This window comes from Cotesia glomerata, linkage group LG5, assembly GCF_020080835.1.
Source record: "Cotesia glomerata isolate CgM1 linkage group LG5, MPM_Cglom_v2.3, whole genome shotgun sequence".
Taxonomy (NCBI): domain Eukaryota; kingdom Metazoa; phylum Arthropoda; class Insecta; order Hymenoptera; family Braconidae; genus Cotesia; species Cotesia glomerata.
The window spans coordinates 23,411,426-23,430,267 of NC_058162.1; the positions used below are offsets into that span (position 1 = coordinate 23,411,426).

The following is an 18,842-nucleotide window of genomic DNA, read 5'->3' on the forward strand; positions in this document are numbered from 1 at the left end:
GAATTACCTGGTAATAAGTAACATCTAGTGAAAGGATCACCAGTATTGCCTTCCAAGCAGCTGCAAATTGGATTATGATTGACAACTTGGCACTTAGCATTTTGTCCACAAGTTCCTGGGCAAGGGTCCTGGCACTTGTTGTTTAAGCAAGCGCGAGTAAGAGGACACTCTGCACTGGTGACACACTCAGGTCTGCAACCTGGAGGGCTACCGACGAATCCTGGTGAGCAAGAGCACACAGCATGATCTTCAACAACGCGACAAATGCTGTTAGGTCCGCAAGGTGACGGAGAGCATGGTTCCTTCGGAGTAGTGTCTTCCTTCACTGGTCTGCAGGCGAAGAACGGATTGCCAGTGGTTCCTGATGAGCAGCTGCACATCGGGATGTGATTGACGACATTGCAAAGAGCATCAGTACCACAGGTTCCAGGGCACGGATCGACACAACGTTGGTTCATGCAAGACTTAGTGCGAGGACAGTCTGAATTCATGGTACATTCCGGACGACAAAAGACGTAAGGATCGCCTTGGTATTCAGGCAGACAAGTACAGACTCCTGATTTGCAGAGAGCGTTCGCTCCACAAGGTGAAGGGTTGCAAGGATCTTCTGGTTGTTTCGGCTCCATGATTTGGGAACAGAGCGTAAAGGCATCTCCAGTGAATCCTTCACGGCAAAGACATGTAGGAATGTGGTTCTGTACCCGACATTCTGCGTCTTGTCCGCAAGATCCAATGCAAGGGTCCCTGCATTTTTCGGAGATACATGCTTGAGTTGAAGGACAGTCAGTGTTGACAACACACTCAGGTCTGCAGTTGGGAGGCGAACCGATGTAGTTATTAAGACAGGAACAGGCAGCTTGATCACCGACTCTTCGACATTCAGCGTTGAGTCCGCAAGGATTAGGTACGCAAGGATCACTAGGTCTTGTTGGTGGCACTTCTACGGCTTGGTAGCATCGGGAGAATGGATCTCCGGTTGTACCAGCGGGACAGCTGCAGAGAGGGTTGTGATTAATCACACGGCAGTCTGCTCCAATGCCACAAGTTCCAGGACACGGGTCATTGCACTTGTATTTGTAGCAAGCGCGATTCTGAGCGCATTCCGTGTTGACGACACATTCTGGACGGCAGTTTGGTGGAGCTCCGATGTAGTTAGCTTGGCAGGTACACACAGCCTGGTCGTTGATGGTCCGACAGAGACTATTTGGTCCGCAAGGAGATGGATTGCAAGGATCTAAACTTATTCCTGGAGTTGTTGACTCTACTTGGAATGTACAAGCAGTGAAAGGATCGCCGATGAATCCTGGAAGACAAGTGCAAGTTGGTATGTGATTGATGACCGAGCACTGGGCTTGAGTGCCACAGACTCCTGGACAAGGATCCACACACTTGTTTCTCTCGCAAGCTTTGTTCGTTGGACAATCCGAGCTGAGGATACACTCCGGTTGGCAGCCTTCGTAGGGATTGCCGTGGTAGTCGTCGATGCAAACACAAGCACCTGCGTTGTCTCGTTGTTGGCAGATAGCATTAGGACCGCAAGGTGATGGCTCGCAAGGGTTGATCGTTTCCGGTTGCTCTATCATGCACTGGACGAATGGGTTGCCAGTGTAGCCACTGGTACAGCTGCAAGTGACTGCGTGGTTGATGACGCGACAATCTGCGAAATCTCCGCAAGATCCTGGGCATGGGTCAACACACCGTGAGTTGATGCAAGCTTGGTTTGATGGACAGTCAGGGTTTATTACACACTCTGGTCTGCAGGATGGTGGAGATCCGATGTAATTAGGCAGACATGAGCAAGCAGGAATTCCATCGTTGTTCTGACACTGTGCGTTGGGTCCACAAGGCGATGGCGAGCAAGGATCTTGGGGATCTTTAGGCTCCGCTGGCATGGTAATCTCGTAGCAGCTTCTGAAAGGATCGCCAGTTTGTCCGGGAGGGCAGCTGCAAATCGGCGAATGGTTGATGACTTCGCATCTTGCGTTGAGGCCACAAGATCCAAGACATGGGTCGGTACATTTGTTGCTGATGCAAGCGCGTGTTGGAGGACACTCTGAACTAGTCAAACACTCTAGACGGCACATAGGTGGTGTTCCTAAGTATCCTGAGAGGCAGGAACAGACTGCGTGGTTCTCCACGTTGCGACATTGACTGTTAGGTCCGCATGGAGATGGCGAGCAAGGATCTCTCTTGTTTTCAGGAGTGTCTTGCTGGATTCTGCAGTTGATAAATGGATCTCCAATGAATCCTGAACGACAAGAACACACTGGTATGTGATTTACAACGTCGCATTCAGCATTCTGGCCACATCTTCCTGGACAAGGATCCACACACTTATTGCGAAGACATGACTTGTCTCTAGGACACTCTGAGTTCAGCACACATTCAGGTCGACACTCTTCATACGGATTTCCGAAGTACTCTGGCAAGCAAGTACATTCTCCGGCTCTGCAGATAGCATTAGGACCACAAGGCGAGGGAGCGCAAGGATCTGCTTGAATTGGTGCTTGAGTAGTCGGTGGAATCAGCGAACACTCTGTAAACGGATCTCCAGTGAATCCTTCCATGCATGTGCAAACTGGAATGTGGTTCAGAACATGACACTGGGCGTTGAATCCGCAGGAACCTGAGCAAGGATCTTGACAGCGTTGGTTAACACAAGCCAGGTGGCTCTTGCACTCAGAGCTAATGATACACTCCGGCCGACACTCTGGAGGCACTCCGATGTAGTTTGGAAGACAGGAACAAGCTGGATTGCCAAAGACCATCTGACACTGTGAATTAGGACCACATGGAGATGGATTGCAAGATGGTGGTCTTGGTGTTGAAGTAACTGGTACTTCAACTTGTGGTATGCAGAGAGTGAATGGATCTCCAGTGAAGCCAGCAGGACAAGTGCAGATTGGATTGTGATTCTTGGTGGTGCATTGAGCACGAACGCCACAAGTGTTTGGACAAGGATCAGCACACTTTCTGTTGATGCAAGCAAGATGAACTGGACACTCAGCGTTGACTATACACTCTGGTCGACAGGATGGAGGCGCTCCGATGTAGTCTGGAAGACATGTACAGACCGCTTGGCTGTTGACAGTCCTGCATTTGCTGTTAGGACCACATGGAGTTGGAGAACAAGGGTCCTGTGGTGGTAAAATCTCTTTAGTTTCTTCATTACAGGCGTAGAAAGGATCTCCAGTGTATCCAGGCGGACATTGACATCTAGGAACATGATTCTCTACCTGGCAAATTGACAAAGTTCCACAAGTTCCAGGACACGGGTTGGTACACTTGAACCCAACACACGCCAGATGAGGAACGCAGTCATCATTGACTTCACACTCACGGTGACAGCCTTTGATATTGTCATAAGGATCGCCGATGAAGTCAGCAGGACAAGCACAAGCTCCAGCTCCGTTTCTTTCTCTGCATTGCGCGTTGGGTCCGCAAGGATTTGGAAGACATGGGTTGGTTGGTCTAGGTTCGGGAATCGATGGCATAGCAGGCGTACATTGAGTACTTGGATCTCCAGTGTATCCTTCAGGACAAGAGCAAACTGGAGAGTGATTCAACACCGAGCACCTTGCCATGTCTCCACAAGCTCCAGGACAGGGGTTCTTGCACCGCTGGTTGATGCATCCCATAGTCGTAGGACACTCTGAGTTGTCTCTGCACTCAGGTCTGCAATTTGGTGGGCGGCCCAAGAAGTTAGGCGCGCAAGAGCAAGCTGGCTGCGAGCCTACAACCTTGCACTGGGAATGAGGTCCACAAGGATTAGGCACGCAAGGATCTTCGTCTTCTCTTCCAGGTCCTGGTGTTAGCTCAACCTTGCTGCAAGCAACGAAGGGATCTCCAGTGTAACCACCAGCACAGGTGCAAATCGGGCTGTGGTTGACAACCAGGCACTTGGTGTTCTCTCCACAAGCTGACTGGCAAGGATTGATGCACTTGTTGTTCACGCAAGCTTTGCTCCTTGGACACTCTGTGCTGATACTACACTCGGGCCTGCAAGTTGGTGGAGTTCCAATGAACCCGCTCTTGCAGGAACAAACTGCGTGGCCGTTCAGCGTTCTGCAGTTGCTGTTGGGTCCACAGGGCGCTGCTTCGCATGGATCAGTTATCGGCGACTTGGTGACGATCTCTAACACGGAACAACCAGTCGTTGGATCTCCAGTGTAACCTGCTAGACAAGTACACGACGGCGCGTGGTTTACTACCCGACAAGAAGCATTGGGTCCGCAAGTTCCAGCGCAGGGATTGATACATTTATTGTGCAAGCAAGCCTTTGTTCTTCCACAGTCGTTGTTAGTAACACACTCAGGTCTGCAACCAGTATAAGGATCTCCGAAGTATTCTGGAATGCAAGAACAAGATCCAGCTCCGTTTCTTTCATTGCAAACAGCGTTAGCACCACAAGGTGAAGGATCACAAGGTGTTCTTGGCTTTTCTGTAGTGTAAGGCTCTTGCAACTGAGGCGTACATTCAATGAATGGATTACCGGTGAATCCTGGGTTGCAATTACAAACCGGATTGTGTTTTACGACATCGCAGAAAGTGTTGACCCCACAAGAACCCGGACAAGGATCTGAGCACCGTTCGTTCTGACACGCCAGATTTCCAGGACATTCTTCGTTTATCACACACTCGGGTCTGCAATTAGGAGCTCTGCCGACGTAGTTGGGAAGACAAGAGCAAGCTGGGAACCCATCTATAACCCGACACTGAGAGTTCGGGCCACAAGGTGAAGGCACGCATGGATTTCCGCCAGGTTCTGGTCCAGGAATCTTAGGTTCTTCCTTCAAACATCCAGAGAATGGATCTCCAGTGTAACCGTTCATACAAATGCAAACCGGGTTGTGGTTGATAACTTGGCAGCGTGCATTGAGCCCACAAGTTCCGACGCAAGGATCTTCGCAGCGCTGATTGATGCAAGCCTTGTTCTGAGCGCAGTCTGTGCTAATAACACACTCGGGTCTGCAAGTTGGTGGGCTTCCGATGGTTCCTGGTTGACAAGAGCACACAGCATGGAAGTCAATGACGCGACAATTGCTGTAAGGTCCACAAGGTGACGGTTCGCAGGCGTTCTCAGGAACGGTTGGAGCTGATGATGGAACATAGCAAGAAGTCAGAGGGTTTCCGGTGTATCCTGAAAGACAACTACACGATGGCTGGTGATTGAAGACTTGGCACTGAGCATTAAGCCCACAAGCTCCAACACACGGGTCCTTGCACTTGTTGTTCGTGCAAGCTTTGGAGTGAGGACAATCCGAGTTCTGAACACACTCAGGTCTGCAGCCGTCGTAGGGATCTCCGGTGTAGTCCGGCAAGCAAGTACAGGATCCAGCTCCGTTCCTTTCATTGCAAACTGCATTGGAACCACAAGGTGATGGGTTACAAGGCTCGCTAGGTGGTGCAACTGGTGTCATTTCGCGCTGGTTGCAAGCGGAGAACGGATCACCTTCGAATCCTTTTTGGCATTGACAGATTGGTCGGTGGTTCCTGACGATACAATTGGCGTTGATGCCGCAAGACCCGACGCAAGGGTTCACACAGCTGTTTTGTAAACAAGCCAGGTAGTTGGGACAGTCTTGGTTGATCAGACACTCAGGTCGGCAGTAAGGCGGCGCGCCAAACATTCCAGTTAGACACGAACAGACTGGGCGGTTGTTCTGGACCCGGCATTGAGCGTTTGGACCACACGGAGAAGGCACACAAGGGTTCGTCGGTTCAACTACTTTAGGAACCTCAGAGCACTGGACAAACGGATCTCCAGTGTGTCTTTCAGGGCAGCTGCAGATAGGATTGTGGTTGCTGACTTGGCAAAGCGCGTTGTAACCACAGACGCCTTGGCAAGGATCGCTGCACTTCTGATCAATGCAAGCTAAATGCGGAGCACACTCCGAACTGACGAGACACTCAGGTCTGCAGGAAGGTGGAGTTCCTCTGTATCCTGGACTGCAAGAGCAGACCGCGCGGTCGTTGGCCACTCTGCAAATACTGTAAGGTCCACAGGGTGATGGTGTGCATGGATTCTGCGGTGGGACGTTCATTTTTTCAATCTTACAAGTCTGGAACGGGTCTCCGGAGTATCCTGAGAGACAAGAGCACGTGGGAATGTGATTAGACACCTCGCATTGGGCGTTAAAGCCACAGATTCCTGGACAAGGGTCTCTGCAGTGTTGGTTCAGGCAAGCCAGGTGGTTAGCGCAGTCTGAATTGATCATACATTCAGGCTTGCAACCTCCAACGTAAGGATTTCCGACGTACGGAGGAATGCAAGTGCACCTAGCAACGCCATTTACCACATTACAGATTGCATTGTTGCCACAAGGCGAAGGATTGCAAGGATCATCAGGTGGCGTTGGTTGAATAGGCACCATAGTACACCCAACAAACGCGTCGCCTTCATATCCAGGCTTGCAAGAGCAGTAGGGCGTGTGGTTGATGATAGCGCACTCGGAATTGGGTCCGCAGCTGTGAGGACAAGGGTGGATGCATTTGTTCGCCACGCAAGCTTGGTCTATCGGACATTCCTGGCTGATGAGACACTCTGGTCTGCAGTTCGGTGGACTTCCTATGAAGGTACTCTGACAGGAGCACACTGGGCGGCCCATCTTTATCTGGCAGACTGAGTTAGGACCACAAGGCGACGGATGGCATGAAGATGTGGGTTCGAGTTCTTCTTTGTTCATTGGAACGCAAGCTACGAAAGGATCTCCTTCGTAAGTAGCAGGACAACTGCAAACTGGGTTGTGATTTATCACTAAACACAAAGCACCGTGACCGCAGATTCCGTTGCATGGGTTCACACACTTGTTGTTGATGCAAGCCTGGATTTGGAGACAATCTGAGCTGACGATACACTCGGGGTTACACAAAGGCGGGCTTCCACGGAAGTCTGGTAAGCATGAGCAAGTGGCGTAACCTCGTGGTGAAATTAGACACCTGCTGTTTGGTCCACAGGGTGAAGGGTCGCAAGGATTTGACTGGGGTACTATCACTGGACCTACTTCTTTGTGAGGGTAGCAATGAACAAAAGGATCTCCGGAGAGATTCGCGTCGCAGAAACAGACTGGGTAGTGATTAATCACGTCGCAGGAGGCTCCAGTTCCACAAGCGCTGTGACAAGGATCGACGCACTTGTGTTTAGAGCAAGCCTTGGTCAACGGACAGTCTGAATTTTGGACACACTCAACGTGACAAGCGAAGAATGGATTGCCGGAGTAGCCTTCCAAGCACTCACAAGTAGTAGCTCCTTGGTTTTCACGGCAAATCGCATTGGCTCCACACTGAGTAGTGCTACAAGGGTCGCGATGATCAGTGTCTTCAGGAATGCACCCTTGGTACGGATTTCCGTAGAGTCCAGTAGGACAACTGCAGACTGGTTGATGCCAGATGACTTCGCAATTGGCGTTTACGCCGCAAGTTCCCAAGCAAGGGTCAGCACACTTCCAGCCTATGCAAGCGTGGTCGAAGGGGCAGTCGCTGTTGCAAAGACACTCTGGACGGCACCAAGAATTGTCTTGAAGATCGCAGCCACCACACATTGCCACTTGGTCAGTGAAGGTCTCACAGTAGTCAAAAGGTCCGCAGGGTGAAGGCGAGCAAGGATGAGTGATGTTGGGGTACTTGTCCATAACGATACTAGATTTAGGTGTGCATCGGATAAACGGATTTCCAAAGTAGTCTGGCCGACAGAGACAAGTGGCAGTGTGATGAGATACGCGACACTCGGCGTTGGTGCCACAAATATTTCCTAGACTGCAAGGATTCACACACTGCATGTTCAAACAGGCTTTGTCATGAGGACAGTCTGAGTTTATCATACACTCCGGATGACAACCAGTCTGTGGGTCACCCAAGAATCCTGGAAGACATGAACAGACTGCCCGGTCCTTCAAAACTTGGCACAAAGTATTCTGACCGCAAGGATTTGGGTAGCAAGAATTCTTCACTGGCTCTGGTGTCATGGGCGGAGAGCATCTGAGGATTGGATTGCCTTGGAGTCCTTTTCTGCAGTAACAAACCGGGTGGTGTGATTCCACACGACAGTTAGCGTTGACTCCGCAAGCTCCGTTGCAAGGATTCTGACACTTGTGACCAATGCAAGCGTGAGTTTGAAGACAGTCGTCATCTTTGGTGCACTCAAAGCTGTCGCATCCAGCTGGACTTGTAGGATCTCCTGATGTTCCTGGAGAACACTCGCAGATGGCCTTGTTGGAGCTTGTAACCCGGCAGATGGCGTTCCTGCCGCAAGGATTGGGCTGGCAAGCGCTGCTAGGCGGCTGATGACAACCCGTGTAAGGATCACCGATGAATCCGGGCTTGCAGTAGCATTGCTCGCGGTTTTCTGACACGTAGCAATCGGAATTGACTCCACAGGGTCCAGGCTGGCACAGAGGAACTTCAACGTTGACTGTGCACGCTTTATAAGGATTTCCGATGGTATTTTCCGGGCAGTAGCACGGCGGAGTGCGGTTTGCATCGCAAACTGCGCCGTACCCGCAAGGATTTGGCTCGCATGGGTGAGTTTGCTCAACGCATCCTCGGACTGTGTTCGGACTTTCGATAAATCCTGGAAGACATGAGCACTTAGCGATTCCGTTGTTAAGGATGTTGCACCTGGTGTTAGGCCCACAAGGGGATGGCTCGCAAGGATTCTCTGGGACGAAGCAAGCAGTCGCTGGAGGACTTCCTTCGTATCCTGGAAGACAGAAGCAAGTGATCTGGCCTTGGATGACTCGGCAGCCTGAGTTAAGACCGCAGGGGTTGCCCTGGCACTTGTCTCCTTCAGGAACACAATGTTCGAAAGGATTTCCTGTCATTCCTTTGGGGCAGAAGCAGATCGGGTCACCGTTGTCTACTTCGCACATTGCTTCTAAGCCACATGGGTTTGGAACACACGGATTCGACCCGGAACCCTCGCAGGCAACCTGCGGGTTTCCTTCGTAGCCTGGTAAGCATCTGCATTTTGCGGTATGATCTTCCGTGAAGCACTCTGCGTTGCTTCCGCAGCTGTCCTCGAAGCAAGGGTTGATACAGCGGCGGTTCAACCGGTCGCACAGTTTGTTAGGTGGACAATCTTCGTTGTATTGACAGACATCTCCAGTGCTTGATACTGAAATTTTTAAGTAAGTATTTGAGAAACTTGTTATTAAGATCACTGATAAAAAAACTATCTTCATTTAAGAAAAATATTCTTGATCCAAGAAAAGAAGAGAACTAATTGTCTTACTTCAAGAATTTCTTGTCTTGAATTCATGTTTCTTGGATTGAGAGGTCTAATCACTCCAATCGATAACATTTTTACTTGGTTCAAGACTATATTTATTTTCGATCGATACAAGTGAATTTTTTATTCAAAAACGATTCTCTTCAATAATGAATAATTTTATTTCATTTCAAGAATTATTGATTCTTGATTCAAGAACAAATTGTTTTATTTATAATCTTATAAGTTTAAGACAGAAAAAAACTTTAAAGTAAAAAAATTTGGATTTCTCTATATGCCGAAAAATATTTATTAATAATGACATTAAAGTTAGCAGTCGCTTGACAATTTTTTAATTTTTTTTAATAAACAAATTATGGCAAAAAAAAAATTATTAAAAAAATGAACTTATAGAAATTTTGATAAATTAAAAATGCAATTTTTTAAAAATAATTTTTTAGATCAAATTTTTTTGTTAAAGAAAATCAAAAAATTGTCAAGTGATAGCTAAATTAAATGTTATTTATTAAAACAGAAAATAGCAAAAATACGAAAATTTATATGCTTAAAACAAGTAAAATAATATCTTAATTCAAGAATCGCGCCACACTTGGAACAAGTCGGTAATATCTTGAACCAATGTTAACGTCTATCTTAATCCAAGAGAAACAAATTATTGGCGGAGTTGTATGTATCTTATTTTTAAACAACATTGATATAATATCAATGCATTGACTTAATATATGATAATAATATTTTTGATGATTGACTCTTACCAGGACTGCAAAGACTGAATGCATTGCCGTGATAGCCTTCTTCGCAGCTACAATCAGTACCGTGGTTCGTGTTGATACAGACAGCGTGAGCAGCACACGGGTTTTTGATGCGACAAGGGTCCTGGCAGATATGTCCCACGCAGATCTCCCACACCGGGCATTCGTCGTCGCTATTGCAACCGGCTAAAGAAAGAGAGAAAGGTGCCCATAAAGACCCAGTGCAAACTCGAAGATGAAGGACCAAGTGATTTATTTATTTATTTATAATTCAATGGCTAGGACTATTGTTTTAGGTCTTCGAGTTGAACAGTGTGCTAGTGTCATGTGTCTTAATTTACACGTGACTGATGAATGTCAATTTATATATATTTATCAATTTAGGACTTTTCAAGATCAGTATTTTAAAAGATAACTTCGATAAATTGATGTAAAAAAATTAAGGTAAATTTTTACAAGTGGGGTCCACTTTTTTAATTTTCATTTTTTTGAACGAAATTTTTTTTTTTGAAAATTTTGATATATTTTTTTTTTTTTTGAAAAATACATAAAAAAATAAACAATAAAAAAAAAAGTTGATTACCACAATTTTAACAAATTTTCAAAAAAATTTATAAATTTTTTAGAAAATTGTGATATTCAGCTTTTTTTTTAATTGTTTTTTTTTATGTATTTTTCAAAAAAAAATATATCAAAAAAGATAGAATAGAAATTTTATTCAAAAACATGAGAGCTAAAATTTTTTCCAACTTTTGAAGGCAAAAAAAGCTATCGAAATCTTTATTTTTTCCTTTCACGACATTTTTTATCATAAATGCGCCGTAAAAACAATCAGAATAAAAAAAATTCAAAAATGTTAATTTGTCACCTAGATATGGCCAAAAATAGAGTGGACCCCACTTGTAAATAATAACTAAAATTAACATTTATTAAAATTAAAGTTTTTGTTTTATAAAAAATATTGAAACTTTCTGATTGCATGTTGCAATTTTTATTTTCATAATAAATCAATATTTAAAAAAAAATCTACTGATCTTGAAAAACTAGTCTTAATTGATAAAAAAAGGTGTATAAAACATTTGTAGCATTCAGGTGCGATAAATCGAACCTCTGATTGCTTGTATTTACACTGGATATATACAAGTGTGATAAAAAAAAGTGGATACCTTTAATGCAGGTGTTGGTTGAAGTATCACACTGATGGCCTAGTGGACAGTACGGACATCCGGAAGATTTATCATTGGCTGAAAATAAAAGTAATGGTTAATAAAAATTTTCCAGATGGATAAAAGATAAAGTCTAAAAGAAACAACATCATAAAGAAATCTAAGAGTTAGATAAATGGGCTGATGATAGGTTACCTTTAACGCAAACCGGTCGATGATCCTGGACGTGACATTCTTCAACGTAATCACAAGGATTTCCGAGTGTACAAGGATTCAAGCATTGCTGATTAATGCAAGCCAGTTGTGAAGGACAGTCGCTGTGGTCAGAGCACTTGACATCTATCAAAATGAATATTTATGAGTAAAAGTCTGCTTGTTAATTAAAGGAATGTTTAATTTTTTAATAAATAAATATTTTGTTGAAGGGATTGATTATTTGATAATAATAATTTTTTTTTTTAACTACGTGGTTCTAACAGATTAATCAAGCCCAAACGCTGGAGAAAATAAAGGACAGTGATAAAGGAGAAGTAAAGATTGTTGAGTGATAAAAGACAAGGGCTCGTATTTTAATGAATAAACATTTAAATAATAAAAGAGGAAGATTGATATATATGTTGGTTGAGCTATATGCTACATGGTATATGCAATCCTGTAATTCCTGGTAATCACTGGTGATTTATCTTGACGACTGTCTCAAGACGCTGTGGATAAATATTAACAATAGAAGATAAAAATAGTTAAGTTTTAATAAAAATAACAAATAAAGAAGCGTGTTCTAAGTACTTGTGCTATTAATCAAGACTATCAGCACAATCCTACATTTCTAACTACCATGCATTAATAATAAAAGCTGTAGAGGTAAATATTGTCAGAGGTGTTGCTGTTTCTTCGTGGATTATTAATAATAAATATAAATATAAATATGAGTATTTATTATTTTTTTTTTTGCAGAGACAGATGCAACGGAAGGAGAAATAATAAACGTTGGTCCAGCAGGGCCGCGATCGGCAGAGGACAGGCTATCGGTAAGTCACAGGGCACTTCCAGATCAATATTTTACCAGAACCTGAAATAATTCGACTAGGCTTGCAGAGCTCCAATTACCACAATAAGAGTACAGATGGAAGGACAGTTTTTTTTTTGGTGATACTTCTTTTTTTGCAATCATTGTCTTCATTTGAAATTATTCAAGCAGTAGTTGGAATTTTTTTGAATACTTTTTGAAGATTTTTTTTCACTGTTAAAATAAAAAACTTTCAAATTAGAAATTTAATTTTTATCAATTACTTTGAGTTAAGTATAATCTTATTTGAGCGTAAAAATGGCGGATTGATATTGTAGTCAAATTAGCCGACCATTTTTTTATTTTTTTGGTTTTTTTTTTAACAGATAAATTATTATGAAGAAAAATTTACTTAATTTTCTTATTTTACAATAAAAAAAACCAAAAAAAAATTTTTTAATTCTTAATTTTAATATGAATTTAGGTTATAAGATAATTAAAAAATGATTTATAGAATTTTTTTTAATAATAAATTTTTCTTTTAAAGTTCATTTAAATTAGAATAATTTAATGAACAAAAATATTAATTTTCTAATTTTTATATAAAAAAAAAAAAAAAAACAGATTTACTTCATCAAAAATTAAAAAAAATTAATTTTTAATTTTAATATCATGAATTTAGATTTTAAGATAATTAAATAGTATTCTCACCGCGGGCAGGAAATAAGAAAGCCTCAGATCACATGTTTGTCGACCTCGGCTTCGCCTCGGTCAACAATTACATGTGATCTGAGACATTTCTTCTAATGTACTATTTGTATAAAAAAAAAAAAACCAAATTTACTTCAACAAAAATTAATTCTTAATTTTAATGTCATGACTTAAGATTTTAAGATAATTAAAAAATGATTTCTAGAATTTTTTTTAAGTAATCTTTTTTTTCTCTTTAGTCCATAAAAATTAGAATAATTTAATGACCAAAAATGTTAATTTTCTAATTTTTATATAAAAAAAACCAAATTTACTTCAACAAAAATTAATTCTTAATTTTAATATCATGAATTTAGATTTTAAGATAAAAAAAAACTGATTTCTAGAATTTTTTGAGTAAACTTTTTTTTTAGTTCATTAAAAGTAGAATAATTTAATGACAAAAAATGTTAATTCTCTAAATTTAAATAAAAAAAAAAAAACCAGATTTACTTCAACAAAAAAAAAACTAAATCTAAAGTATCCAACTTCCCAATCATGCTAAAATAATTCCACCCGCTAACAATCCACATGAAGATTAAAATAACTTAAAGAAGTAAAAGACACCATCTGAGATAAAACCTTATAAAAGATACGAAAGTTGAAACAGAAGAATAAGTTGACAGAGTAGGAAAAACACAATCCCGGATGTCATAGGACATGGAAATGGTGAGCAAGAGTAATGACAACATGATCATTTAATGAACAATTATTATAAACATAATAATGATGATGGTTATTGATAAAAAAAATATAATAATTGAAGTGGTGAGGTTTTCTGTTCTGCAGATCATACGTTCTGGTGTTTACCTTTCATGCATCCGTATTTAGTATCAGGCACGAAACCAAGGGGACAGAACTTGCAGACGGGCTTGTGATCCTCGACGTAACAGGGGGCGTCAGCAGGGCAAGTAGAGTTCCGGCATGGATCCACACATCTATAGTTCCGGCAGGCCAAGTCCGGTGAGCAGCCACTGTCTCGTAGGCAAATGGACAGGGAAGGATTGCAGTTCTGGGTGCAAATGCAAATGGGACGATGATCAAGCACGTCGCAGAGCTTGTCTGCTGGACAGGGAGCCGATTGCTTCAATCGTGAGGTGCAAGGGTTCTGGCACTTTCCATGAATGCAAGCCGCGTTTGAAGGACAATCAACGTCTCTAGCACAGGAAGCCGTGTCGGGAGCGCAGGTCAGTTCTCCGACGTCATTAACGACGAAGCCGTGCTTGCAGACGCACATAGGCTGGTGATCCCGGACCTGGCAACGTTTATTCGGTTCGCAGCCGTGGTTGCTGGTTCCGGTGATGATCGCAGAAGTGTTGCTGATGCTCGTCGACGTGATGCTGCTTGTACAAGGGTCTCGACACTCTCCAGTCGCGCCGTTGCACGCCAAAGTCTCAGGACAGTCTGCGTCTTTCTTGCAGCCGATTCGCGGCGGGCTTGGACGCGGGTATTGTGACTCGCATTTTGGATCTGGCTTGCACGACGTCTGGGGCATTCCCACGTAACACTGCGGGCAGGTACATCGCGGCTTGTGCAGGACCACCCGGCACAACGCGTTCTTTCCGCAAGCGCCTCTTAGCAGGCATGGATCCAGACAGTGCAGGTTTATACAGGACTTCTCGTTTGGACACTCCGAGTCACTGGTACACTCTCGTTCTAATCATGGATTTCACGATTTATTTTATTTTGGTTTTTTTAGTTTGTTTTGAAAGTCATAATTCATTGTTTTTGTTTCAGGGTTGAGGATTGTTGCATTTAGGTGCCGGGTTTTCAAGGGGAGGAGAGGAAAAAAAAGAAAAAATAAAGCAATTTATATAGAATAAATGATGGTGATGGTGGAGAGAAAATTTCTCACAAATAACACAAAACCACATGCTTTCGCGTATTTATAGATCTCACTTATTGGCTTTTTTGGTGAGGCTGCTTTTGGGAATAAGACAAAATTTATTTCAACAAAGATTTTTTATTGTAGAAATATTTTTTGGAGTGAAACTTCTTTATTGTCGTATGAGAGAAAATTTATAGCAATGTTAAAAAAATTGTCCTATTTTCGGTTACGCGCCTAGCAATGTTGTTTTTTTTTTTTTTTTTTATCAAAGTTCAGTATAGCGACGTAAACAATAAATCTAGTAAACAATATTAATTCTAAAAACAATTAAAAAAATAAACTAAATAATAATTTGAAAATAAAACAAAACACAATTAGAAAATAAAAATATGTATGGGGCATTCCACGCCAAATCGGACGGTTTCAAAAATTTGAATTTTAAATATTCTCAATTTTTTGGTATTTTTTAGTACCTCCCAAAAGAGGCCTCCTTATAAATTTTGTGATTTTTTTTTATCACTGATTAAAAAAATATCGAATTTAAAAAAAAAAACCGATCTTTTTTTGGTTTTTTGCTCGTAATTTTTTTAATAATGGTCAAAATTTAAATTTTTTTTTTCAAAATTTTTCTTTTTAAATGCCCTTTTCAGAAAAAAAAAGTAAAAAAAATATTCAAATTATTTTTCATTGAGATTTTTTAATTTTAAGTTTTTAATCGTGTTTTCCAAATTTTGTGTATCCGTCGATTTTTTTGAAAATTTGCTATTTTGAACTTCTATCCATCCTTCAACTTTTAAGCCCGGTCCCGTAAGGGTCCTTACATAATTACTATTTTTTATCGATTTTAAAAATCAAAAATTTTTTTTTCCGCTATAAATTATTATCAGTACCGATTTTTTAAACTTTGTACTTCTTTTTTACTTATAATAAATTAATTTTGATATATTTTTGCTGCAAATAGGAATCTTAAAGAAATAAAGAAAGGCTAATTTTATTTACGAGTAACTATTAACAACCGTTTTTATTTATTTTCGTCATTTTTAAATATTTTACATAAACGACGTACATCTTTTTTAATTATTCGTTTCTAATGATTTGTTTATTCATTTTGAATTCTATAAAATCATTGCATGTTCACAAGATTAACTGTCATCAAATAATTATATTACTTTGAATAGATAATTCCAATTATTTACTCATAACTTGTGTAATTAAGTAAGTTATTAAATATTTGCGTTGAATTATTTTTACTAAGTTATGACATGAAATATGAATATCAAAGTTCGTTGTATAATTTTTGTAAACTGATTAACTAATTTTTAGATTAAATAATGCCAGAGTCTAAATAATGACACACGGAAAAAAGTAAACTGTAATATTCACTTGGATTCCGGTTAATTTTTATAGTTTCAAACAGTAAAGCGGTCATCGGGGTGGCAAAAATATAAATATTACAGAACTTAATGTAGAAAGTACAAAACCCACAATTTATAATTTAATATCCAAAATAAGTGATTAGTAGCTGTCACTATAGCAAATAACGACTCTTTCATCTTAAAAAATTACAGTTTCAAACAGTAAAAATTGCCATTTCAATATATAGTCTATATTATGAAGAGAAGGGGAACTCAGATGAGGAGAAGGGGGTCTCACTCTGGGAGAATTTAACATTTGAAACAGTAAAAATTATACTTTTAAAATATACATTTTACCAGTCCAAGCAAGTCAATAATTACAGTTTGATTTTTAGCGTTACGTTTAAAATTTACTATTTAACTTTGTAAATATTGACGTTGCTTATATTAGAAATTTACTAACTTTATTTTATACTTTTTACATATCATAAGATCATTTTTTAGGTACGAAATGATAAATATCAAAGTCTGAATTTTTAATTATTATACTTTAAAATTTTAGACATTTACATAGCGAATATTACTGTTTGAAATAGTATTTTCTTCCATGTAAAAAGTAAATTGTAACGTTTAAATGGTACATATTATAAAGTGAATAGTAAAATCACTATTTTACTGTTTGAAATGGTAATTTTTAGCAGTTGATCATTACTTATTATAAATCGACTGTTATTTATTACAGTTTACTTTTTTCCGTGCAACAATGGTAATAATGATGCGATCATAATTGACGAAATGCAATAATTATAATAAGAGCAATGATAAAATGAATTACTCATATTATTTGTATGCATGTTTATAATACTAAAATAGCTTTAATTTAATACAGAAAAATTTTTTTTTCTTAAGCCATATCTACCCAATTTCTGTGAAGTTGTAAATCGTAGAAAAATCATTTATCATAAAGAAGTTTCAGTTCTTACCTGTGTACTCTAATACACACACATATTTTTTTTTTTTTATAAATAATTTTTTTTTTTAATTTTGTTGATAATATTTTGTCGTAAACCCAAACACCGCAATCAACCATCTTAAATGTTCACTTTTGTTCAAAACAATATAATTTAACGCGACGATAAAAAAAACAAAAAAACATTTTGAGCCGTATCCTCAGTAGAAATAGCCGATAGCGTATATTTACACACAAGCCCCCGGAAAGACTTTGAAAGTAGAAAAATAATTGGAAAAAATCACGGCACTGCGATTGTTCTTTAAGCATGGGTATACAAGAATGTTCTTATTATCCATCTCCTTATTTTACCATAATAATTAATTTATATAAATATTTACAACATAATTAGGTACATACTTTTTTTTACATTAAATAAAATAATATTATTTAAGGACCTAAGAACATTCTTCGTATGCTGTTATATGTGAGACACGCACAGGTGTATATAAAACTATGTACAATCCTAACAAATATATACAAAAAAAAAAATCTGGGCACAAATAAATAAATTGTACAGGCACCAGCTGCCTGGGTCACATCTGTCTCTCAGTGTTAACGATTACACTGTTAAGTAACTAATTAAAAAACGGTATTAATATTTTAAACTTTTTTAAACAAACACACGGTTATAAATTTTTAATTAAAAAAAAAAAATCTACGCGTTAAAACTATAATTATGTCACAAAGTGCCGGATTAAATAATTAAAAACTAAATTATTAGCTAATTGAACTGATCAGTTGAGTACATACCGGTCTTGCATTCAGCATCTGGAGATCCAGTGGTACCTGGAGGGCATCTACAGACAAAAATGGTACCATCGCGAATACATTCTGCGCCCTTACCACAACCGATTGTTCTGCAGTCAAGTGAGCTGCGATCAACGCTACCTAAATGCCAAAATTTAGATAAGAGATTAGAAACAATTTGATAAAATCAAAATAATTAAGAGCGATAGCCACTGTGAAATTAGAAAAAAAATTTTTTTTTTTTTTATTTAATCAAAGTTTATATATTCAAAAATATGTATTTAGAGTTATATAAGAAAGTTCTATGAGGCTGAAGTTAGCAGACACGACAATTTTTTGATTTTTCTTTAAAAATAGACTAATAAAAAATTATATAAAACTAAACCTAGCCGACGTTTTTAATTTTTTGATTTTTTTTTAATTATTAAATTAGAACTAAAAAATATTTTTTAAAAATTGCACTTACAGTTTTTCAAGTTTTTTACACATGAATTTTTAGAAATGAAAAATTTTTTTTATTATTTTGTAATAATTTTTTTAATAAAAAAAATTCTAAGAATTTTTAGATGTCAGCTAACTTAAGTTTCATAAAATTATTTATAAAAATCTCATTTATAATTTTTCAGAGCTTTTAAAGATGAAATTTTTAAATAAAATTTTTTTGCTATAATTTGTTTGTTAAACAAATTTTGAAAATTATCAGATTTCTGTTAATTTCAGTATTATAAAATTCTCAATATTTTTCGAGTTAGTCATTTTTGTGGTAGCGCGTCGAATGACCGTTGCGCGCGTATGATATTAAAGTTAGCCGATGTTTTTGATTTTTTAATAATTAAATTAAAACAAAAAAGTATTTTTTAAAAATTGTACTTACAATTTTTAAAGTTTTTTTTACGAATGAAAATTTTTTTTCCTTTTTTTTGTAGTCATTTTTTCAATAAAAAAAATTAAAAAAATTTTGAAATGTCGGCAAACTTTATTTTTATTGCATACGCGGCGC

At 39.3% G+C, this 18,842-nt stretch overlaps 1 protein-coding gene across 5 annotated transcripts in view; it reads right to left on the reverse strand.

The window, feature by feature from the left end:
- The window catches only part of LOC123265618, a 101,232-nt gene that overhangs the window by 25,229 nt on the left and 57,161 nt on the right, over nucleotides 1-18,842 (reverse strand). For 4 of the 5 annotated variants that reach the window (XM_044729412.1, XM_044729415.1, XM_044729411.1 and 1 more), the window contains 6 exons: nucleotides 17,846-17,983; nucleotides 13,711-14,556; nucleotides 11,340-11,483; nucleotides 11,145-11,222; nucleotides 9,982-10,164; nucleotides 8-9,112 (listed from right to left, as the gene is read on the reverse strand). In XM_044729412.1, coding sequence (XP_044585347.1) covers nucleotides 8-9,112; nucleotides 9,982-10,164; nucleotides 11,145-11,222; nucleotides 11,340-11,483; nucleotides 13,711-14,556; nucleotides 17,846-17,983 — 10,494 coding nt within the window. The remainder of the gene's footprint in view (nucleotides 1-7; nucleotides 9,113-9,981; nucleotides 10,165-11,144; nucleotides 11,223-11,339; nucleotides 11,484-13,710; nucleotides 14,557-17,845; nucleotides 17,984-18,842) is intronic. The other variant, XM_044729413.1, reaches the window with a different exon arrangement.